Source organism: Dreissena polymorpha, chromosome 11, assembly GCF_020536995.1.
Source record: "Dreissena polymorpha isolate Duluth1 chromosome 11, UMN_Dpol_1.0, whole genome shotgun sequence".
Classification (NCBI taxonomy): domain Eukaryota; kingdom Metazoa; phylum Mollusca; class Bivalvia; order Myida; family Dreissenidae; genus Dreissena; species Dreissena polymorpha.
Window position 1 is genome coordinate 26,233,347 of NC_068365.1, and position 25,066 is coordinate 26,258,412.

At 35.1% G+C, this 25,066-nt stretch overlaps 2 protein-coding genes across 8 annotated transcripts in view; both read left to right on the forward strand.

Moving 5' to 3' along the window:
- Positions 1–6,162, forward strand: part of LOC127850706 (protein downstream neighbor of Son-like) — a 17,964-nt gene extending 11,802 nt beyond the window's left edge. The window contains exons 9-10 of the mRNA XM_052383973.1: positions 2,786–2,981; positions 4,925–6,162. Of these exons, the coding sequence (XP_052239933.1) occupies positions 2,786–2,981; positions 4,925–5,470 (742 nt within the window). The 3' untranslated portion in view covers positions 5,471–6,162. The remainder of the gene's footprint in view (positions 1–2,785; positions 2,982–4,924) is intronic.
- Positions 6,163–6,318: 156 nt separating this feature from the next.
- LOC127850702 (diacylglycerol kinase zeta-like) overlaps positions 6,319–25,066 on the forward strand; it is a 234,123-nt gene continuing 215,375 nt past the window's right edge. For all 7 annotated transcript variants that reach the window (XM_052383960.1, XM_052383959.1, XM_052383962.1 and 4 more), the window contains exon 1: positions 6,319–7,814. The gene's annotated coding sequence lies outside the window, so the exon portion shown is untranslated. The remainder of the gene's footprint in view (positions 7,815–25,066) is intronic.

The window sequence follows — 25,066 nt, forward strand, 5'->3', positions numbered from 1 at the left end:
GGAGATCATACTTTTAGTCTTGCGTTGATGTTATTATCTTTTATTTTTATGCCCCGGATTGAATGATCGGGGGTACATTGTTTTTGGTCTGTCTGCCTGTCTGTCTGCCTGCCTGCCTCCCTGCCTGCCTAACCTTGGTTAAAGTTTTGCAATATGGAATAACTTTTGCATTATTTAAGATAGCAACTTGATATTTGGCATGCCTGTGTATCTCATGGAGCTGCACATTTTAAGTGGTGAAGTTTGAAGGTCAAGGTTATCTTTTAAGGTCAAAAGTCAAATTATGGCTTCAAAGCGGCGCAATAGGGGGAATTGTGTTTCTGGCAAACACATCTCTTGTTGTGTTTTTTTTTGGTTTGTGGTATGAAATTTGTTATAATTAATAGTTTAATTTTGAAAATCAATGTGTTTTTACTTCGAATTTGTATTATCACACCACTATGTTGATATCTACCTGATAAACCTAAAAATTGTCAATGTTTAGAGGTATATCATATTACTTGGAATTAACTATAAAGTCATCATTTTAAGTATGTAACGTAATTAAACATTGTTTGTGGAGAAGACACAGTAACAAACAAAGGTCATTTCTCTTTTCATCGCGATTTTTATTTCTGTTGAATATTTTCTAATACAACACTAGCTAATGTTCGTGAAATACAATTTTACAGCACAGTGGCCTATATGGCCACCACGATAAGAAAACGTGACTGCTCTACTGGATTTTCAAACTTAGACTATATTTTTAGAAAAATGGAAAATCAAAACTGACCAAACAGGCTGTATACATTTTCTGATTGGCCATTATAAATATGTCGATTGACCGACTCTCTTATGTTTCGATTCAATGAAGCGGTCGACATGTGCTAGACAGAATTTATCTTATTTGACCATGTCAATGAATATTTTTGATGGCTTTTGAAGATAAGTATATTCGGACTGTGTTTCATAACTAATCTTGTTTGACATCTTTAAGTGTATAACTATAGGCAGTCACGTTTTGATTTGCACCGTTATACATTTTAATGTTAACTTAATTACGTTCTCTTATGATTTGGTGAATATTTAAATAAAGATTCTATAATGTTATTTAAACCATCATTTTCTCTATAATTAAACATCTATTACATTCTATTCTTTATTATTAAACATCTATAAATAATCTCCAAAATTCAACAATCCTATTTATGAAATGATGGTTGTTGTGATGAAAGATTTATTAATAATTTTCTACAATTATTAATTTATAAATACCAACTATGTTACAAGTAAAAGCAAATCAGATTCAATAAAACTAGTTTATATCAAGATCATAAGATATTCTATATTTTAGACAAAAGCAACACAAATAGGATTCATATCTAACAATACTTATTGTTTTACTGGTTTTACCACTATGCTGAATTTCTGCAAAAGTAAAGATAACAATCTGAAGTACTGGCAATAATTAATTTGAGTAATGCAATAATATTAATTAGATATTTTAGTTGTTGTTAATGTTTCTGAATCCATTACCAGTATCCTCATTATCATCAAAATCATTATTATTGTGCTCCAACATCCTCCTTACAACTAGAGTGTTACAATTGTTTAAATAGAGCCATGTAAGGAAAACTATACTGCTCCCCCAGCAGCCATGATTTTCAACAGACAGGAAACAATTTTCTAACTTACCCAAGCTATCATAAGAACAAATGTTCTCACGAAGCTCATGAAGATTGGACTTAAAATAACAAGTTTTAACTATAGCAATATAAGGAAAACTGCCCGCCCCCTGGCGTCCTTGTTTTTCTATAAGCTGGAAATATTTTTGAACTTGATTTATCATTAAGGCAAACAATCTGACCAAGTTCCATGAAGATTGGCCTAATAAATGTGACTTCTAGAGTTTTTTTCAAGGTTTTACTATAGTAATATAAAGAAAACTGCCCTGCCCCCTCGATGCCATGTTTTCTTGAATTTGATCAGTGACCTAGTTTTTGACCACACATGACGAAGTTTTGAACTCGACCAAGATATTATTGGGACTTATTCTTGGACCAAGTTTCATAAAGATCGGACAATAAATGTGGCCTCTAGTGTTAACAAGGCAAATGTTTGTGACGCATGACAGACAAAGCACAACGGACAAAAAGTTATTCTGAAGCTCATATGAGCTATATGAGCTAAAAAAAAGAGAAGATAAGTATGAAGTGAAAGTGCTCATGACATGATAATCTTGGCAAAGGTGGTAAAATAATCATTCCCACTAAAAGTGCAGCTTCTAAGCGATGTCATTATATATTTATTTTTTTACTAGGGGATTAAAGGTATGATATAAATAATAAGAGGTCACTGTCCTATCATTTTGTAACATATCAGGCTATTATAGGCATAAATAAAAACAGCTTACCTTGCCTTTATTTTGTTCTAAGCATCACGTCATATAGAAACAATAGGGCAGTAACCTGTAATGCTCTGTTTCTGACAAGAAAATGGTAGGCAGATACACTTATGTGACAGTTTCTCACTTAACCATTAGTGTAATGATTATTGAATTCAGTTGACATTTTGGTGTTGGGTTAAGAAACAACGATATGCATTTTTGGAAGAATTAAGCAATAAAGTCTTTACTCTTTTGTTTTGAGATAGAAGCATATCAAAATGTGAATTTTCTAAATAATGTGTTTATCTTTCTTCTTTGTTTGAAAAAAAAATATGTGTCTGTCATGTAAGAATTTGATTGTTTCCACAAATACTGTAAACATCTGCCTCATTTTGTCTATTTACCTTGACAAGTGTACAGTCAGCGTGAGGGTTTCCGGGTGATTGACAACAGACCAGAATCCCTAGTGTCCGTAGAGGGCCCCAACGTTCAGGCGCTGTTTAATTTCCTGTTGAACTGTAGGACCTGCACTGCCTCCAGCGGGATACAGGCGGGCCTACCACCCACCATTCTGAGTCCTAAACCCTTTATAGGGGCCACTCTGAAATCTCACAGGGTAGGGACTGCGATACTAGCTCAGAAATTAATGAGGCAACACTTTTTTGGGCTTTGTTGGTTCAACACAGTTAGATAGTACTTCTGTTGTCAGGGTTCCCAGCCAACCTGGAAATCAGGGAAAACCTGGAAAAAGACTTTTACTTTTTCCAGTCAGGGAAAGTCAGGGAATTTGGGAAAAATTCCTGAAATCAGGGAAAAATCAAGGAATTTTGTTTGGTCAGACTTTTCCGACCTGTGTCGAAAAGTCTATACAATACAAATAGCTAATTGATTCATCTGCATGACTATGGTGGCTTTGTAGTATACATGTAGCTAAGTGTACTACATGTGTTAGTAAATACCTACTTTTTTCTCTCTTTCTCTCTGTTTATATAGCAGCTGTGATGCACCTATATATATATATATTTATTGAGGGTGTCTGAAACAAGAAATAGTTTGAAATTATGATCCTGGAATTTTTATTTTCCATCAGGGAAAAATCAGGGAATTTTGGTCATACAAAAAGCTGGGAAACATTGTGTGGTTAACCAAAATAATTCTTAAAATAAATATATTTCTTCCTTTTTAAAAAAAGCCATGGTGTGTTTGTCACACTTTTCTGGATCCTGCGATAACTTTGAAAGTTCTTCATATTTTTTCATAAAACTTGGAACATTGATAGATGGCAATATGGACATTATGCACGTCATTTCATTTTGGTCCTACATCAAAAATTGTGGTTGCTATGGCAACAAATAGACTAGAAATAGTGCTGAAAATGGTGTTTTTTTCTGGATCCTGCGATAACTTTAAAAGTACTGAATATTTTTTCATTAAACTTGGAACATGGATGGATGGCAATATGGACATTACGCACGTCATTTTATTTTGTTCCTACGTCAAAAATTGTGGTTGCTATGGCAACAAATAGACTAGAAATAGTGCTGAAAATGGTGTTTTTTTCTGGATCCTGCGATAACTTTGAAAGTTCTTAATATTTGTTCATGAAACTTGGAACATGGATAGATGGTTATATGGAAATTATGCTAGTGATTTAATTTTTTTCCTACGTCAAAAATTGTGGTTGCTATGGCAACAAATAGACTAGAAATTGTGCTGAAAATTGTCTTTTTTCTGTATCCTGCGATAACTTTAAAAGTACTGAATATTTTTTCATGAAACTTGCAACATGGATAGATGGCAATATGAACATTATGCACGTCATTTCATTTTGTTTCTACGTCAAAAATTGTGGTTGCTATGGCAACGAATAGACTAGAAATAGTGCTGAAAATGGTGTGTTTTTCTGGATCCTGCGATAACTTTAAAAGTTCTTAATATTTTTCATGAAACTTGGAACATGGATAGATGGCAATATGAACATTATGCACGTCATTTCATTCTGTTCCTACGTCAAAAATTGTGGTTGCTATGGTAACAAATAATAAAAATATTCTGACAATGGTGAAATTTCTTACAAATGTGGAGACTTTTATTGCTTGGCAATAGTCTTGTTTTGTTCTATTATAGAAAATACATACACAATTCTTATTTGTGTGACATCTTCACAAAATAAAAAATAAAAAAACCTTACATACATTTGAATACACTATAAATTAATACTAAATGATCATCAGCTCAAGTAGAGAAAATATATATGATTCTTTGAAAGGATGAAATAATGAGGGGTGTTTCTGTTGTTATTTGAATATCTCAGGTAATACTTGGCTTGCATATAAATCTACAGACAGGTCTGAAAGTCTGAATGGTCGACTGGTTAGGGTGCTGGCCTTTATTTTTAACAGATCCTGGCACTTTTCTTGTTATCCCCGTATAATTGAGCCTGTGACTATTGATGCTTTAACCTTTAATGTTCGAAATGGGATGGCATTCTTAACTATAATAATCTATGAATTAGTCCCTAATAAATCAATAAAAATAATTGTGTTTATGGCGATTTAGGTGAAGCACACTGCAGTGAAGCAGAGCGATGCTGAAGGCAACATAATGAAGGCGCACATAGTGGAGGTGAGTGGACCAATCTTGCCCTCCCACTGCCAGCACCTCGTGGCCTTGTACCACACAAGTCAGGCTGCAGACTTCGGCATGGTGTTCAACAATCATGATCTCACCACACCTTTCAATATCCTTCCAAGAGTTGTGAATTTGGGTGCACTTTTGAGTGCAAGAATAGGCACTGAGGGTTCTAGTCCTGAAGTGAAAGAAGCCAAGGGTGAGAGCCAAGAAACAACCACTGAAGGATTCCACTCTGAAGAAGAAAAGTGGGTGTGCGGTGGCAATGATATTGGTAATTCTAGTCCAGCTGGGAAGAATGATGTTCTTTGTGCTAAGATTGATAATGTGGAAGGGAAGGCAACAGACCTTCTGAATGCTTATGAGAGTGATTCTCTGTCCTCGAAACTGTTCCGACATGTGCCGATATCTGACAGGGTTACCGCAATGAAAGAGTTGGTGTGTACGCCGACCGGATTCTCCTGGAAGTCTTAGTGGCTGTTCATTTTATGTTAATGTTAGTTTTGTTATTGGTTAAGACTATAAGAATATATTTTCATGTGTCATTACTACAGAATATCATTATCTTCATTTTATGTAATGCTTTCTGTGGCTCAAAAAATCATGTTTATTTTTATTTGTCGTTGATAAAGAATACATATTTCTTTTGTGTAAAGCCCTTTGCTTGAATTGCTTAAATAATTGATAAGTGCAGGGTAAGTGTTCCATTGGATACCAAATGAACTAAATAGCCATTTTAATTTTTATAACTCGTTGATAAAGATAACATAATGTCATGTTTTTGAATATTTTTTAATGTTTCATTAAGTGCAAGGTTTACTTGGCTTAAAATTGTTTGGAAAGTCATGTTCATTTTCTCTTTTCATTTACAAAGAATGCCGGTTTATTGGATGTAGTGATGTTTTGTCCTAAATTATGATAGCATAATTACAGCCATTGAAGCCATGTGGATTGTGTTTAATCACATTGTGACTTTTTAACAATAGTCTACTTCGGGTTATGGCACAGTTGGTACTGTGTTTTATCAGAATTTATCATTGTCCATGACATAAAAATGTCTAATAACTTACTGTTTTGTTAAATGTTATGTTGTTAAAAAATGTTATTTATAGTTTATTTTTCATTTTTTGTAAGAAGTGTTTTCTGTAATAAAATGAAAGAAATTATTTCTTGGGATGCGTTCACTACATGTAGTTACCCTACATTGAGCTTTGTGCATATTTGATCATGACGATGTTTAATCTTTACCGAGCATATTAATCAGTATGCTCATACAATAAAGACTTAGCTCTATTGCAATCACCCTGGCTGTTTGTCCATCCACAATGTTTGTGTCTTTCTTTTTTAATATCTTCAGTAGCACTCAAGCTTAACATTTGAATCTTTATAGTTCAAAAGATATCATTGAGAAGTGCCATGCGTAAGAACAGTTACGCACCATGCAATTCATATGTCACAAGTTGTGGCTCTGTGTTAATTTGTAATAATTCGTTTTTACATAACTCTATGACTGTAAGACACATTAAATTAAAACTAGTCTGTAATACAACCTAAAATAATTGGATAGGTTAAATTTAACAGAGTGTCTTATAAAAGAAACAGTAATAATGCTGTAAACAGTACGCATGTTGTTTTTAGTCCCCTACCGGTGAAACCGGAGAGCGACTTATGATTTGCGCTCTGTGTGTCTGTCAGTCTGTCACACTTTTCTTGATCCTGCAATAACTTTAAAAGTTCGTCATATTTTTTCATGAAACTTGAAACGTGGACAGATGGAAATACGGAGATTATGCACGTCATTTCATTTTGATCATATGTCAAGAATTCTGGTTGCTATGGCAACAAATAGACTAGAAATATTGCTTAAAATGGTGGATCCTGCGATAACTTTAAAAGTTCTTCATATTTTTTCATGAAACTTGAAACATGGATAGATGGCAATATGGAGATTATGCACGTCATTTCATTTTGTTCCTATGTCAAGAATTCTGGTTGCTATGGCAACAATTAAACTACAAATATTGCTGAAAATGGTGGATCCTGTGTAGGTAGGGGACTTTTATTGCTTGGCAATAGTCTTGTTTAAAACTGCTATTTATAAATAATGGTCCCTTATATGTTCACTCCTATGTGACATCCCATTAGAAAGTCATGTAAGCATGTTTACAATTGGATTCCAAAGTCTATCCTGGAATAAGGCACTGCTTATAGATATACTCATGGGCAACTTAACCAATTTTTATTTTCCTTTAAAACATATTGTATTGCAATACTTGATTATAATTATTAAATAACGGGGATTGGCAAGAGAAATAATTTGACACTTGTGAATCTAGGATGAAACAGTGATTCTTTGGGAGAATAACAAAATGACATTTTTTCAAGAAAATGTAACCTTTCATTAGGAAACTATATGACAAATGGCGGGAAAATCGTTCAAGATCCTAAACGATGTGTTTCTCATAAATGGTTATTAAGTTGAGTATCAATAAAAATAAAAATCAACAACAACAATTCGCATGGATTTTAAAGCTAAAGAAAAATTAATCGATTATTTTTTTACAGGTATTTTATTGCAATCTGACACGCCCACACCTACGCGAATTCCCAGAGTGCAATATTCTAAGATGGCGGTTTGATGTAAACATTGGTTCCTGTTTCGCTGAGGATATCGCATTTTCTGTACAGTTAAGAATTTACAAGTGTTGTCATCAAATTTACATTAGACGATCGCAAAAGTTTGTCATAAGCGACTAATGCCATGAAATAAAACAACGGATATTTGGATTAATACTTCAAGCGTTAACTTAAAGTCAAGGTAAATTGATCTCCACTGTTTAATGATAATTCATTTTTAATTAATCTTTAATTAAATGATCAGCAAATATTAATGAGTGGAATTCTGTTTAGGGAGATATAAAAATAAATAATGGATGCAGTCTGTCATCTAGCTGCAGTTGACACAGAGATTAAAGTGAGATTAATATTATTAATGGTTATACAAAGTGTGGGTGTATCATTTTATGATGGGCTGTGTAATTAAACCAGATGGCATGGCTTGCTGTCATTTATGGTATATCCATGTGATGTTTTCAGTCTATATTTCTTTGTGGTTAATGGGTAAATATGGTCTTGACATTGTGACATTGTCATACATGCTTTTGGTTTACTGCCCCAGATTATGTGCATACTTGCTCAGATTACACCCACACAAGTTGGTGTAATTGTAATTTGTATTCTGGCATTTTTTTCAATTATGCTAATAAAGTAACTTAATACCATAAACAGAAAAGTAGTATGTTCAATAGCTTGCCAAAACGCAATTATTAATAATTGAGATAAAACTTAGCCACATGTATATGTAGACAATCTTAAAAGTCTTCAAATATTCATGCGTCAAATCTTGATATCTTTATTTGTACATGATTGTATTTAGACAGTTTTTCTGCATTCTTATATATGTCTGTGTATTTGTTCATTGTGTGAGGTTACTGACATGCAATTTTTATTATTTTTTAATTTTGTACTTCTTGAAATTTGGTTGGTAAGGGTTAACTTGCAATTTTCAATATTACTGTTTCTGGTACAGATATTTAATGTTTACTACCAGGCTTTTTCCTGGCGTATTTACAGGTCAATTAAATGGACTCATGCCCAAAGCATAATGGTAAAATAAAACATGCTGACCTTCCCCCCTCAACAAATATTTTAAAAATCCTTTTTTTCTAAAGAAGTGTCTAATTACAAATATTATTAAATCTCAATTTAATAATTCAAGTACAATTAAAAAAATAAGTAAATGTATTATAAAGGATTTTTATATGTCTTATTTTTAATATTTTTCAGAGATATTAAATTAGTTTTTCCCAAATCAGTGGACAAAAATTTCCCGATCCCAACATTGCATTTTTCCCCTGATTCCACACATATGTTTGTTGTCATCTTGTGGGGTAAATCTCCAAATAACTGTCTCTACAACAGGTATTCTTTTGAAACATCAAATATGTGTTAAGGGTCATTGTAATGTTTGAGGTCACTGACCAAGTTCCATAACTACCCTTCTTTGAGACTGTTTTGTGGTAAACATTTGAGTTCACCTACTCTTTAAGTACATATATTGAAATTAAACATTTCGTATGTGTTCAGGATATTTGTGAAAATTCACTGACCAAGACCTATAACTTATACCAGCCTTCAAGCAGGGTTCGACATTAACTTTTTTTACAGCCAGACCATTGGACCAGCTCCTCTTAAAATGTACTAGCCTGAATCTTAAGTCTAATAGACCATAAATGACATAGCAAATAAACACAATTGTGTCGTGTAACTGTTTCATCAGGTTTTATCAGTAAATATTAGTGATCACAAGAAAGTTATTTTGATGCACAGAGTAAAAAATAAAATAAAACTATTTAACGACATAAATTGTTTGTTATAAATTCAATGTTTATCACCAGTTAAACAAATGATGTCTGTACAGGAGGTGACATTTATTAAAGGTTATCAAATTCTGGCCTCCTTGACTGCTGTGCTCCATGCTACCACAGTTCCAAGGCCCTTTTTCCATCATAATCTGTGTCAGTTTTACTGTCGGATTCTTCTTTATTAACTTATGTGTCGGACGAAAATCCAATCTTGAACAAAGCCATTCTTTAAATTGCATTCTCTCGTCTGCTACGCCAAAATGTTTACATTGACGATACCGATTTTCGATAGAAGTCGTAAAAACATGATGTAAAGTTAAACGACACTGCAGAAAATCATTAATATTCATGACAACTTTACCAATGGAAACAAGCTATTTCTACGGGAAGCTCTCCTTCGCATCTAAAAATAGCAATGAATCATGTGAATGCTCCGCGTTTATTTATAAATGCTAGTTTTGTTCTGATGTAAATAACGGATACAATAGTTATTTTACACATTAAGAGAAAAAGGTTTTCGGTTAGTTATAGTTATATGAATCAGTATAGATTTTGTATGTACGACCAGTTGGACAAGCTAACCCACAGTTTTACTAGCCCGACCACCGATCTTACTAGACAATGTCTGTCGGACGTGCTTTAGTGTCGAACCCTGCTTCAAGCATGATTATATCCCTTGTGTTTGTTAAAGAGCTTAATCTATCAAAGTTACCAATATGCCCCTTACTGAAGTGTACCATTTGTTCTTAGAAATTCAGATTAACATATGCGTCCAACGACTTCTATCTCTAGTGGACATGAGATCTAGCTTTGGATTGCAATTTTAAATCATGGGGAAGGTCACTTTTACTTGAACAAAAGCAACATTTTGGTCTCAAAAATGTCAATTAATAAAGGAGACATTGTAATGAAAGGATTGCATTTGGGGCCAGTGGGGTCAAGGTCACTGTTATTAAAAATTAAAAAATAGTTTTTGGATCAGTAAGTTTATTTGGTACAGCAATTCTGCTTTAATTTTGTTTTGTTGGTAGTTTCCACACATACCTACATGTAGGTTGGGATTGCATTTGGGGACAGTTGTATAAACGTTATTACTGCTAAAGATAGAAAAATTATATATAACTGCACAATTTCTTGAATTGGGAAGGAGGTATTGTGCTGTAATTTACTTATTATATGCATAGGAATCTTACTTGTAGATACAGACTTTGTTTTCTATAAAATGCAAATAAATTAAATGGTAAAAAGAACTTAGAAGCAAATCTAGTTTCCTGGCATGGTAACAATTATTGTTTAATTTGCCAATGGCCTGCTTGTTACATGTTGTTTGTCTATACATGGAGTGTTATATAATTACTACAGACCTGTTTACTTCTACAGATTCTCCGTAGTGACTACGGATTATTTGGCTAAACTACGCACTATGGATTTGTACTGAAAAACTACGGATCCATCGATCAAAATGGTCAAATTTCAGATTTTAATAGTACTTCCGCTTATTTTCGGTCTTAACGGGTAATTTATCAATCATAATCATCTTGGCGCTTGCGTAGAAAAAAAACGTTGAAATACAAGCCTCCTGGGGAACGAGTGCTGATCGAGCTTGTCGAGTCGTCACCGAACTGACTTGCGTATTGGTTCGCAAATTTAGCCGAATATATATGATTTTACGTTGCCATCCAGTATACACATCTCTCTTTCTATTGCGGAGAATACCAACGATAGTCGATTTATCAGGAATTTTACACACGTCCAAGATGGTGGCAAGCAGACGAGAAATTGCGATTAACAGCGAAAATAATAAATACCATTCAAATTAACAACGGATAATATCATATGGTCATTAGGGAATGATGTAATGCGTGTGTCAATTAACACAACATACTACGTTTGAGATTTAAAAAACAACAACAAATATTTTTCAGAAATCTGCACAGTGAATGTGCGTCACGGAAACGAGTGTTGGAAAATTGGAGTTTAGACTTTAGTCTACTCACAAAGTTAGAGCATTTATTATAATAAGATGAGTATCATTCGAAAATGGAAAGAGACAAACATGATTTGATTTATATGTTGGTGGATCTGTGTATAATCAGATTCATATGCATATTCTGCTTTATTATGTTTGTTACGCTGTACAGTTTAATGAAATAGCATTGAACTGAGGTTGTCAAGTGCAAGATATTGAAAGGTAAACAAATAAAATATATTATTCTAACTCCATTTAATACATCATTTACTCAACAAGAACACTAAAGGATGTTTGCCAATATTTGTTTATGTGTTCCCCTTATGATATTTTTTTTTTTTAAATACTGAAATTAATAGCTACTCTTAAAGAGCTTATGATCAATTGGTGTATTTAAGAATCTAAAGATTATTGCAAGTTTAATATGCATGTGGATGGATATTAACTAAATGATTTTCTTGATTTTAAGAAGACATTGAAGCAGCACTTCATAATATAAAATGCTGTCAAACATGCACTTAAAAACAATTTTAATTTTGTTACTTATTATCATATGTATAATGCTTAATGTCTACAAACTTCATGGTTTATAGCGCTATTTTTTCCAATTTCATGGTTAATCGCGCTAATTTTCCCAATCCAAATGGCACAGGCTGTAAAACATCAAAGCAAAAAAAAAAATCACCTAACAGATTTTATTATTACATGTAGCAAGTAAATTCATCTAATGATTTATGTACTGTTAAACTGATATGTGACCCAGTCATGGTGTTTTAATGCTCATAATGATTGAAAAGTTTAAAACTACTGACAACAGCCCCAAAGTACTGAGAGATGCCCTCCATACTACTGAGAAGCAATTGGTAGGGTAAACAGGTCTGTTACCACATTTATTTATGATCAATTGCCTTTGTGGTAATTATATCAGGTGAGTGACAGAAAATGATGTACAACTTTCTATTAAAGTGGAAGAATGGCCTAGCCATCTGCCTTTGGACAGCTTTTGTTAATATTCTGTGTGATTCAGCTTTTTCTGAAATATGTAAAAAGTGATAGGTTTAATGCAGTTTCTTTGAATATCTCAAAGTGCAATTTGCAGAAGAAGCACTATTTGGGGCAAAAATCAATGAAGGACTGTTAATTTTTAATGAGGCTGTAAGTTTTTGTCTCAGATTAAATATACAATTTCCAGGAATCTCCATCCCATACTTGTCTGGTCTGGAATAGTGTGAGAGGTATACATGCATCTGGCAGTTGTTCAAGTGTCCTGACAAGTAACAACTACATTCAAGCAATTTGTGTCCATTTCAAAGGCCACTGCTAAATGCTATACAAGAATTGTCGGTGTCAAATTTATGTATGTGCACCTAAATTAGATACAAGTATATAAATAAATTAGATTATTATACCTATCCCATGCCCATATGTAGAAAGTTGTAATTATATTGTTGTAGAAAGTACAGCAGGGAAAAGTTAGATAACTTTAGGAACTTTAACATTGGTGTATACAAATTCCACAGGCAAAACTTCTAAAGAAACATTAATATAATGCCTTTATTAGCTTGAATGTTGAGCAACAAAAAGAGTAGGAGAAATTTTAAATGATGGTTTTCTCTATGGACAGAGTCTATGGTTCAGTTTACCAGTCCCAGCTACTTTGTTGCAGTGTGTTTTATTATGATGTCAAAGAATTGGTAATACTTTCCCCCCTTCTCCTCTCTTGTAGTTTTTGTCTGTGGTCTTTCCATGTTTTTAGATTGCAAACACTTCCATGAACAATGAGATGTTTGTCTCCTCTTCCTACTTCATGTTACCCCGCCCTCACAATAGATTGAGGTAGTTAATCTTAAGGACAATACAAGGAAGGACGGCAGTTCTTAGATGGTCAATCTCCACTTGAAGATCTTTGATACTGAAAGAAATTGCTTAGTTGATGGCATTTGTTGCTCATGAGATTGTTTGATATTCATGATACATGATCTTGATCATAAAATATTGCTTAAATAGATTGAATCTAGAAGCCCATATTTCACATGGGAGAGTTTTTTGTACTGGGGGGGGGTCTTCATTTATAATGCTATTATCTTTATATCTTTTCAAAAGCAATTGAGCCTCCGGTGCTGATTGGAATTACCTTTTTCAACCAGCAAATGTCTGCAACTAACTTATATTTTATTGTTTGTAATATCAAATATAACTTACAGGTCAAAACTATGCTCAGTGACAGGATTGAAGAAAAATGCATTTCAGCCTCACTCTGACAAAACCGGGCTTAACCCTTTGCATGCTGGGAAATTTGTCGTCTGCTAAAATGTCGTCTGCTGAATTTCTAAAATTAGCATTTTATTCGATTTTTTTTTCAAAGAATACTATCAGAATAGCAAACAGTTTGGATCCTGATGAGACGCCACGTTCTGTGGCATCTCATTTGGATCCAAACTGTTTGCAAAGGCCTTTAAAATTCGGTTCCCGCACTGAAAGGGTTAATGCATGTGTGTGAAATGTCATCCCAGATAAGCCTATGCAATCTGAACAGGCTAATCAGGGACAAAACAATCCGCTTTTATTTATTTTGTGTTTTGCCGACTGCACAGGCTAATTAGGGACAACACTTTCCGCTTATATTTATTTTGCGTTCTGCGGACTGCACAGGCTATTAGGCTAATCTGGGACAATTCTTTATGCATGTGCATATGGGTTGAGCAATAAAATAAACTATTTGACCTTGCCAAAGAACAGGACTGCACTATTACTCAGGATGACCCCTGCTTACGGGGTATTAGCCCAGTCCTGTTTGTTCATCACCATGTGCTCTTATATTTTAAATCTTGCTCCACTGAAGACGGATGTTGGCTGATCATGTTCATAGTCTTTTAGTTTAAACCTATTTATTTTAGCTTGATTGCCAAATTTGAAACACTCTCGAGTCTGTTTCCTGGGACGAGAACCAATACTTGGTGTCTATGTGGGAATTCTAAAGAACGCTCCCACACTGGGTATTGAACCTGTGACCTCCCGATGGACAGGGGGACACCATATCCACTACATCACTGCGACCCCAAAGTCATATTCATAGTCTTTTGATGGTATTAAAGAGCCCCAATAGATGTCTCTATCCTGATGACCTGCCAATCAAATCACTGGCGAGCAATCTCTAACTTTCTTTAAATATTCCTAGTGGAGTGTTCAATAAAGTAGTAGTTGAACAGCCAATGCTCAGGTTCTATAGATGCAGGGTTATAGTAGGTAAATGATTTCTCAGCTGGCGTATGTAGTATACTAGTCAACGCTCCAGGAAATATGCGTTGTAGTGTTTAATATAAACAGAAACCTTTAGGCTTTATGGAGAAAAACAACAACATGGTATTGTATTCTCTATCAGGGGGCTTGGGGAAGGTTGTAAGTTGTGGTAATGTAATAAACTGATACTTTTGAACTCTGTGAGAACTTTTTATTTCATTGCTGGTTTGTACTGTATTCTTATAAATTCATTCGCAATTTATTTTAGCTCATGTTTCATGAGTTAATGTACAACATGTCAGCAAATTATTGAGATATATTTTTCATCTACTGTATTTATCCTGATTCTTGGATGAATACAAAAGAATGTTTTCATCATAATAGTAATTTCATATATTTATTGGTGGTAAAGGTCGGGGCCGGATCTGAGAATGAGCTAAAACAGAAATAAATTAACTATTTATTATAATTTATAATTTCAGGATTAGAATGAAGCATTAAATGATTATTTCTTGACAACAAAATAATAATTTATAAAAACATTGATAGCTGTGCAGGATATCAGAAAACCTACACATTCAAACACAGGTTATACTTGAACTTTTTAATGCTAATTGAATTGCTGATTAGTTACTAATTCTTGTTTTTTTGGCAAAAATACCTTCCAATTAGATATAGTTTCACCCCAAATCAATGGAAAATATGCCCTGTTATCAAGTTTTTCCAGGGAGTTGATCGGCCATGAGCTTATTTTGCAACTGGTAGTATCTTTCACCATTATGAAATGTGAATGTTGTGTGGTGTGGTAAGCTTAGATAAGCATTCTATCATGCTGTGATTTATTTCAATATTTGTGATATATGAGTGTTAAGTATGGGAAAATTTGGCAAAAATAATTTGCAAAATTATTATAACAAAACATGAACAAGTCACTACATTCAGTTATTCCTGTCTCTGTTAATTATCATTGTTTTCCTATGAGTGATTTATAGCACATATAGCAGCTTGACATTTAAGTTCACAGTTGACAGTTTTATACAGTGTATCCACTGTGAAGTTATGATATTTAGGATTTAACAGTTCCCGGATGTTATTTTGCTAATACCTTCACATAACTTATTTCAACAAGTTTTTTTGGTAAATTCATTTACTTATATTAATTTTGTCAAAAATCTTGCAAGTTTGTGAACAAGTTCATTTTCATGCTCCCCCAAAAATTTTGGGGGGAGCATATAGTCGCCGCTTCGTCTGTCTGTGCGTTGTCCGGGCTATTTCTCAGCAATTCATGACCGGAATTCAATTAAACTTTATGGGAAGCTTCACTACCAAGAGGAGATGTGCATATTATCAGCCTGTTCTGGTCGGATGATTTTTCACAGAGTTATGGCCCTTTGAAATTTTCTATAAACTGTACATATAGTGCAATTCTTGTCCCCCAACTACTGACTGGAATTCAATAAAGCTTTATGGGAAGTTTAACTACCTTGAGGAGATGCGCATGTTATTTGTGGGTTCTGGTTAGATGATTTATTTAGAGAGTTATGGCCCTTTGAAATTTTTAAGTTGCTAAACCATCCATCGTATTATTTTGTCCAAAGTTATGCCCCTCAAGACGTTTCATTTTATCTGAATATATAGTGCAATATTGTGACAAAAAACCTTTGGGGAGCATCACCCGTCTATGACGGTTTCTTGTAATAATTTAAAAATCCAAAGGCCAATAAATTTTAAACTATGTTTAAGTTTGTCATGTAACCATGTAAATATTCAGTGTGCTTCATATCTTTTTTATGCCCCCCCCCCCCGGATCGAATGATCGGGGGGGGGGGGGGTATATTGTTTTTGGCCTGTCTGTCTGTCATCAAAACTTTAACCTAAAACTTTAACCTTGGTTTAAGTTTTGTGATAACTTTTGCAATATTGAACATAGCAACTTGATACTTGGCATGCATGTGTATCTCATGGAGCTGCACATTTTGAGTGGTGAAAGGTAAAGGTCAAGGTCATCCTTCAAGGTCAAAGGTTAAATATATGGCTTCAAAGCGGCACAATAGGGGGCATTGTGTTCCTGACAAACACATCTCTTGTTTTGTAATACATTTGTGATGAATGAAAATAACCCATGAAAAACACTGTCTACACTCGCAACAAAATTTATTTTATGCATATGTTCACATTAATCAGTCATCAGGGATATGAGAGAAATATAGCCATGAGGAACCGCTTGCTGAGGGTCATGTTTCAGTTTGAAGGTCAGGTTATTGCTGATATGTAACATCATTTAGCCCTTTGAATGCTGGGAAATTTGTCTTCTGCTAAAATGTCGTCTGCTGAATTTCTAAAATTAGCATTTTCTTCGATTTTTTTTCAAAGAATACTATCGGAATAGCAAACAGTTTGGATCCTGATGAGACGCCACGTTTTGTAGCGTCTCATCTGAATCCAAACTGTTTGCAAAGGCCTTTAAAATTTGGTTCCAGCACTGAAAGGGTTAACTTGGCAGACTGTGTCAGTAAGTTGTCTCCTTGTTGCATTTGTTATGTAATTGTGGCCAGCAGGTTCTTTTATAACACTTAAGTTACGTATTCATACATTGTCTTGTGACTGAATGCGGTAGACATGTCTTGTGACTGTATGAGGTACATGTCTTGTGACTGAATGCGGTAGATATGTCTTGTGACTGAATGCGGTAGACATGTCTTGTGACTGAATTCGGTAGACATATCTTGTGACTGAATGCGGTAGACATTTGGTTGTGACTGAATGAGGTAGACATGTCTTATGACTGAATAAGGTGGACATTACTTGTGACTTGTTACGTTATTGATGAATATTACAACTATAAATGAAATTTAATATATACATTGGAAATTATTAATAACTCTTTCATTGAAAATTATTAATAATAGAATATTTGAATTTGGAAAGTTTTAATATATGTTAAATTATAAAGAATATAATTGTTATTGTAAAGTTAAGTAATATAATTTTGATCAAAATATTGGTTTAAATAAAATTATAGAATCTTAATTTAAAAATTTACCAAATCATAAGAGAATGTAATTAAGTTTATATTAAAATGTACCACAGTTATCACGGTTCAAATCAAAATGTCACTGCATATAGGTATATACTTAAAGATGTCACACAAGATTAGTTATGAAATACAGTCCAAATATACTTATCTTGGAAAGCCATCAAAAATATTCGTTGACATTGTCAAATAAGATAAATTCTGGTTAGCACCTGCTTACCGCTTCATTGAATACGAACATAAGAGAGTCGGTCAAACGACATATTTATAATGGCCAATCAGAATTGTACATGTTAAATCAATTTAACATCGCAGACACGTGACTTTAACAATGGCCATTCAAAATTGCATATGTTAAATCAACTTCTGTTTTTTGTTAGTAAAGAGTCAGTCTTACTTGTGCAGTCGAACATAGAAGGCGCATAATTGCTTGCTGTCGCAAGGGAGGCCTGTTGCGGCTTTCGCTTTATCTTGAATGTTTTTCAGAATATTTTACGTTGTGTAAAAACTAAATAAGCAAAAATAAAACGCAAAGAAAACAGAATTGGACTTTGTTTACGTTTATTGTAAATTGTGTCTCGACAAACTATGCGACAGACTGAATGATGTGACCATGTTTTGTGACTGAGTAAGGTAAACATGTCTTGTGACTGAATGATGTAGACATGTCTTGGGACTGAATGGGGTAGATATGGCTTGAGACTGGATGAGGTTGACATGTCCTTATATTGACTGAACACGCCCCACATGTCTTTTTACTAAATAATGTAGACATGGCTTGAGACTAAATGAGGTAAACATGAATTAGGTAGACATGTCTTGTGACTGAATAAGGAAGACATGACTTGTGACTGGATGAGGTTGACATGTCTTATGACTGAATGAAGCACACATGTCTTATGAGTGGAAAAGGAGGACATGTCTTGTGACTGAATGAGGGAAACAAGTCTTGTGACTGAATGAGGTATGCATGTCATTTGGCTGAATGTGGTAGACATGTATTATGTCTGAATGAGGTTACTAGGACATGTTTTGTGACTGAATGAGGAAGAAATAGCCTGTTACTGTATGAGGTAGACATGTTTTTTGACTGAATGAGGCAGACATGTCTTGAGATTGAATGAATAGACATGCCTTGTGTCTGAATGAGATAGAGGGATAGACATGTCTTGTGACTGAATGTGGTAATTATGTCCTGTGACTGAATGCGCTGAGGTAGACATGGCTTGTAACAGAATGAGGTAAACATATCTTGTAACTGAATGAGGTAGACATGGCTTGTGAGTAAATGGGGATGACATGGCTTGAGACTGGATGAGGTCGACATGTCTTATGACTGAATGAGGTAAACATGTTTTATGACTGAATGAGGTAGACATGGCAGTGTTTTTTTTCATTCAAAATTAGGTCCGGTAACCGGACCCATTCCCAATTTAAAAAAGTATATATTTTTCCCAAAAGGGAGCTAAAAATTCCCAATGGAAGGTTTCCAAAAAAAACAAAAAACAATTTATTTACTGTGAAACCATTTATTTTCGTCAGCACAAAATTTCGTCCTTTTAAAAAAAATGACCATTTCGTCAGCACTTAAATGCGTCCATTTCTGGTATTGAAAAAAAAGTGTCCTATTTGTTTGTAATGTTTGTAATACATGTAATACGCGATTGGGAGAAAATCGTACTGGGGAAAGAGGGGTGACACTTGGTAGTCACTTGCAGGAGGTGGGCCTTGTTTGGCATTTGCCAATTAACAAGTCTGTTATTTCAGGTGATAGTAACTGTCCCTTAATATTTTATGTCATTGACACGTTCTTTGTTATGATTAGCGAATAAGTGGGACTGAATAACCGTTAACGAGTGTTTTAAACAACGAAGCCAATTGCCAATTAGTCTTTTTCCATTACAATCACGGACAACCAAACACAAATCAATATGTTCTTTATTAATTTGTAATAAAAGCGCAGAATATATTTCAGTCAGGTGTTGATCACACATCGTCATATTTTAATTCCGTTTAATAGTATTGTCTTTAATCCGGATTCGCCGCGTGTTGGCTGTATAATCTGCAACACCCCTGAAAAACACAATACACACAATGGGTAATAAAGTTGTTAACAATTAGCGCTAATCAAAACTATTATACCTAAACGAAGTCGACGCATTCGATACAGCCTTATTATCCCCACGCTTTTTGAAAAAAAGGTGGGGATATTGTGGTGATCTCCGCCGTCCATCCGTCCGTCCGTCCGTCTGTCCGTCCGTCTGTCCGTCCGTCCGTCCTGGCCACTATCTCCTCCTACACTAAAAGCACTAGAACCTTGAAATTTACACACATGGTAGCTATGAGCATATGTGCGACGGTGCACTATTTGGAATTTTGATCTGACCCCTGGGTCAAAAGTTATAGGGGTTGGGGTGGGGCCGCGTCAGAAATTATCACTCATTTTTTTAGGTTATTTTACATTTACTTCTTTATTTCTACACCGATTCACTTCAAATTGATACTGGACCTCACCTATGACAATACGGTCAATCTCAACCATGCATGGCCCCATTCCCAACCCTGGGGCGCCCCGCCCACATAGGCCACACCCACCAAAAATTTCCATTTACTATAATTTTTTCATTTCTACACGGATTCACTTCAAATTGATACTGAACTTTTGTTATGACATTAGGGTCAATCTCAACTATGCATGGCCCCAATCCCAACCCTGGGGCGCCCGCCCACATAGGCCACACCCACCAAAAAAATCCATTTACTATAAAAAAATTTAGGTTATTTTACATTAACTTCTTCATTTCTACACTGATTCACTTCAAATTGATACTGAACCTCTCTTATGACAAAACGGTCAAACTCAACTATGCATGGCCCCGTTGCCAACCCTGGGGCGCCACGCCCACATAGACCACACCCGCCCAAAATTGCCTTTTACTATAATTTCTTCATTAATACACTGATTCACTTCAAATTGATACTGAACCTCTCTTATGACAATACGGTCAATCTCAACTATGCATGGCCCCATTACCAACCCTGGGGCACCCCGCCCACATAGGCCACACCCTCCCAAAATTGCCTTTTACTATAACTTCTTTATTTTTACACCCATTCACTTCTAATTGATACTGAACTTCTCTTATGACAATACAGTCAATCTCAACTATGCATGGCCCCATGATCAACCCTGGGGCGCCCTTGGGTCAAACATGCGGCGTGGGGATACGCGTCGGCCTCTGCCGCGCCATTTCTAGTTGCATTCGCGTTTTACAGGAAATGTCAGTTGTCAGTACACTGTATAATGTACACACCTTTGTGTTAAAATCGGATTTAACTTGAGTGTGAATTAAGTCGACTGACTCATGTTCTTTGTATCAATACCATCCGGGTATCTGTACTATAAGTATACCAGTCTACAAACAAGGTGCGCTCTTACGCATATGGGTATTCGGACGTTCAAAATATTGACCTACGGTTTAGCGTTCACGCAGTCGAACGCATTTAGCAATATAACTCGTTTTTTTTTCACTATTTCTTTACTTGCAAAAAATACTAGTGGCTTATAACTTACCTTGCAATCTTTTTTTCTCGCATTTGCGAGTGTGCGAGTGTGCGAGTGTTAATTTCGAGCCCTGTGTATATGCGTGGATTACGCTGGATTTAAATGCCTCATGCCTATGGTAATTCAGTCTTATTTGTTTCAAATATGGGACATGATTGTTCGTTAGGATCTTGAATTCGTCCATCGGTCAAAGGACGAAAAAGACGAAAATTAATGTCTGAAGAATAATAATGGTTTCATAGTATTTAGATGTCAATATTTTGTTCATCTCCATCCATATAAGACCAACCTTAGTATTTATAATAGTAAATATAATACTGGACACACTTGTATCCTCAATTTTGAAGCATTTGTTAGCAAAACAAGAACACCACTAATTTCTCAATTATACTCAAAACGCCACGAATTTTCCCAATCTAAAGGGACCCGGCCCCATTCCCAAAATGATGAAAAAAAACATTGCATGGCTTGTGACTAAATGAGGTAGACATGCTCTGTGGCTTAATGATGTTGCCATTTCTTGTTGCTTAATGAAGAAGGTATATACAATGGCAAAACTAGGTAGATGTGCTTGTGACTGAATGAGAATTTTGATAGACATGGCTTGTGACTGAATGAGGTAGACATGCCCTGTGACTGAATGATGTAGAGATGTTTAGTTTGAATGAGATAGGCATGTCTTGTTGCGTAATGAAGGAGGTATGCTACTATAATGGCAAAACTAGGTAGATGTGCTTGTGACTGAAAGTAGTAAACATGTCTTATGGCTGAATGCCGTACATGTTTTGTGATTAAATAACACATAAACCTGTCATTCAATCTTTAGGAAAGCAGAATTTCTTCTTCACATTTCTTTAATTTATTTTTTAAGAACAAATATTGAGGTTAATAAGCCTTACAACTTGATTAACCCTTTGCATGCTGGGAAATTTGTCTTCTGCTAAAATGTCGTCTGCTTAATTTCTAAAATAAGCATTTTCTTCATTTTTTTTCAAAGATTACTATCAGAATAGCAAACAGTTTGGATCCTGATGAGACGCCACGTTCTGTGGCGTCTCATCTGGATCCAAACTGTTTGCAAAGGCCTTTAAAATTTAGCTCCAGCGCTTTAAGGGTTAATTCAACTTTTGTTATCAGTCAACCCTGGCATAAGATGAACAGAATACATTGTCTGACAATCAGATGGTCTCAATGTGTTTACATTGGACAGTCTATTATGTAAAGTTGGAATACAACATTAATTCTAGAATGGACTGTTACAGCTTCATTTGCTTGGTTTTGACCATGCACATGTCAGTGGTCATAAAAACAAAGATTAAAGCCATAAATTATAGAGTTATCAATTAAAAATAGATGGACCTTTGCCCATGCACTGCATGGGCAAACTCCCTTTGCTCATACACTGCATGGGCAAACCCCCCTTTGCTCATGCACCGCATGGGCAAATCCCCTTTGCTCATGCACTGCATGGGCAAACTCCCTTTGCTCATACACATGCGGTGCATTAGCAAAGGGGGTTTGCCCGTGCGGTGTATGAGCAAAGGGGGCTTGCCCATACGGTGCTGAAACAGTCCATTCTAGAATTAATGCCGTATTCTAACTTTACATAATAGACTGTTATTGTATCTCTGGATTTCCTCCATTAGATGCTCATAGGATTTGAATAGAAAACTATTTCTGGATGATGTATTGAAGGATTTGTCATCGTAATGCCTCTTGTCGGTCCCATGATCCTAGGGATTCTTTTATTGTTTTTGAATAGTGTTTGCTCATTTACAAGCCACTGGACAAGTTAATACCAGAAGGATTTCCCCTTGTCCTGCCCGAGCGTATATCATCAACTGATGACATAGCAAGTATTGATCATTGGATATCTCCAGTTCTAGTCATGCTAAGGTTATTAATTGAAAGGCCTTACGCGGATGAAGGCTGGATTCTGTCATCAATCCGTGGGTCTTAGTGGTTTGCCAATTAGAAATCTTCTGCTAACGATTTATTAGTCAAAGGACACCGTTTCAGCACTCAGGAAATGGAAGCCGGATTGTTTAATTGCACTTGTGGATGAGCTTTCCTTCTTCAGGGAATGGATGATGAAAAGCTTTGAAGTTTATGAGGCACGTTTATCATTGATGCTAACTGGGCTGTGTCACATTTGTGACAGACTGACCTTAAACACAGTTGAATCATCCTGCAAAAAAATGATTGGGTGAAAATTTGTTATCAACATAATCTTTCTTTAAAGTCTTTTACATCATGCCAGCTGGCATAAGGAAATGTAGACAATTTTAAACAAGCAGTACATTGACAGGGCTTTTTTATCTGTTTTTGTGGTTTTTGTAAAGCGGTCTTGGCACTCCCCCCCCCCTCCCCCATTTTGAGAAAAAATGAGTAACTGTTAAAAAATTTATACACCATCTGTTTGAGGTAACATGCTTTGAAATAAAATCAATCTGTCTGGCAGATAAGAATTAGGCAGCTTGTTTTTTGCATGGGGCTATCAATTTGTCAGAAGACAATTAAGAATGAGTAATGATTAATATGGTTTCACATCAGAATGTAACAGCAAATTCCCACCCTGTAATATGGTATTATGCAGAGTGTAATTTTTAGCGAGGCTGTTTTCAGAGAAAAAACCCGAGCTATAATTGTCATAGCCAGCATGTCGTGTCGTCCGCCGGCGTTGTGCTAAAACCTTAACATTGGCTCTAAAATCAAAGTGCTTCCACCTACAACTTTCAAACTTCATACATTGTATGTAGATGCACCTTGATGAGTTCTACACGCCACACCCATTTTTGGGTCACTAGGTCAAAGGTTAAGGTCACTGACCTCTAAAAAAAGTAAATTCTAACAAGCTTTCGCAGTCCAGCGTGGCACCTGTTATGCGGTGCTCTTTTTTTTTATGCATATGTAGTCCCTTAGAAAGTTTAATTTAATTAAATACCTTTCTTACTAGATTCAAGTTTTAAAGGCATTATTTCCAACCCTTAAATACTCATCAGAAGCAAACAGCATAAAAACTGAACAGACTGTAGGTTACTCGCTCGGCTGTTCTGGTTTTATGTTGGTTGCAAAAGCCATTTTCACTTTGCTTCTGAGTGAGAAAGGGTTAATCATTAGAAAATGAACACAATATTTGCAGCACGTATTTGCAGAATATATCCTGAAAGTAAGGAATGGAAACAAGATGATCAAACAGTTTACTTGTTTCCTCAATTTGGTCCAACAGTATTAAATAGCTCTATCAGAAGCTTAAATTATATTTAATCACTTTACTAATGTTACCACTTGCAAATGCTTTGCATTGCAAATAAAGCAATGTTAATTATGTTCATACACTTTATAAAATATGTTTTCATTAACATGATGCTTATAATTCCATGCCTTTGCACACATAGTTATGCTAATTGCTTGATTGAAAAACCTTTGCAGTCCCTTAACCCTTTCCCACTCAAAGCAAAGTGAAAATGGCTATGTACAAACAGCATAAAACCAGAGCAGCGTGAGAGTAACTCGCAGGCTGTTCAGGCTTTATGCTGTTTGCTGCTAATCAGTATCCAAGGGTTGGAATTGAAGCGTTTAAAACTTGAATGTAGTAAGATAGGTCTGTATTGAAATTAAACTTTCTAAGAGACTACAGATGTGTCAAAATATGTATCTAAGTGGTAAAGGGTTAAATGCTGCAGTTATTGTGTGCAATTCTTTTGCACTTTAGAATCCTAAAAATTTACCTGGCACATCATTACTACTTTACCAAATATCTTGCATTCTTTATACAAATAAATTGCAAAGGGAATTGTTGTGTGTGTCAATTGTTGTACATGCAGAAATGCACAGA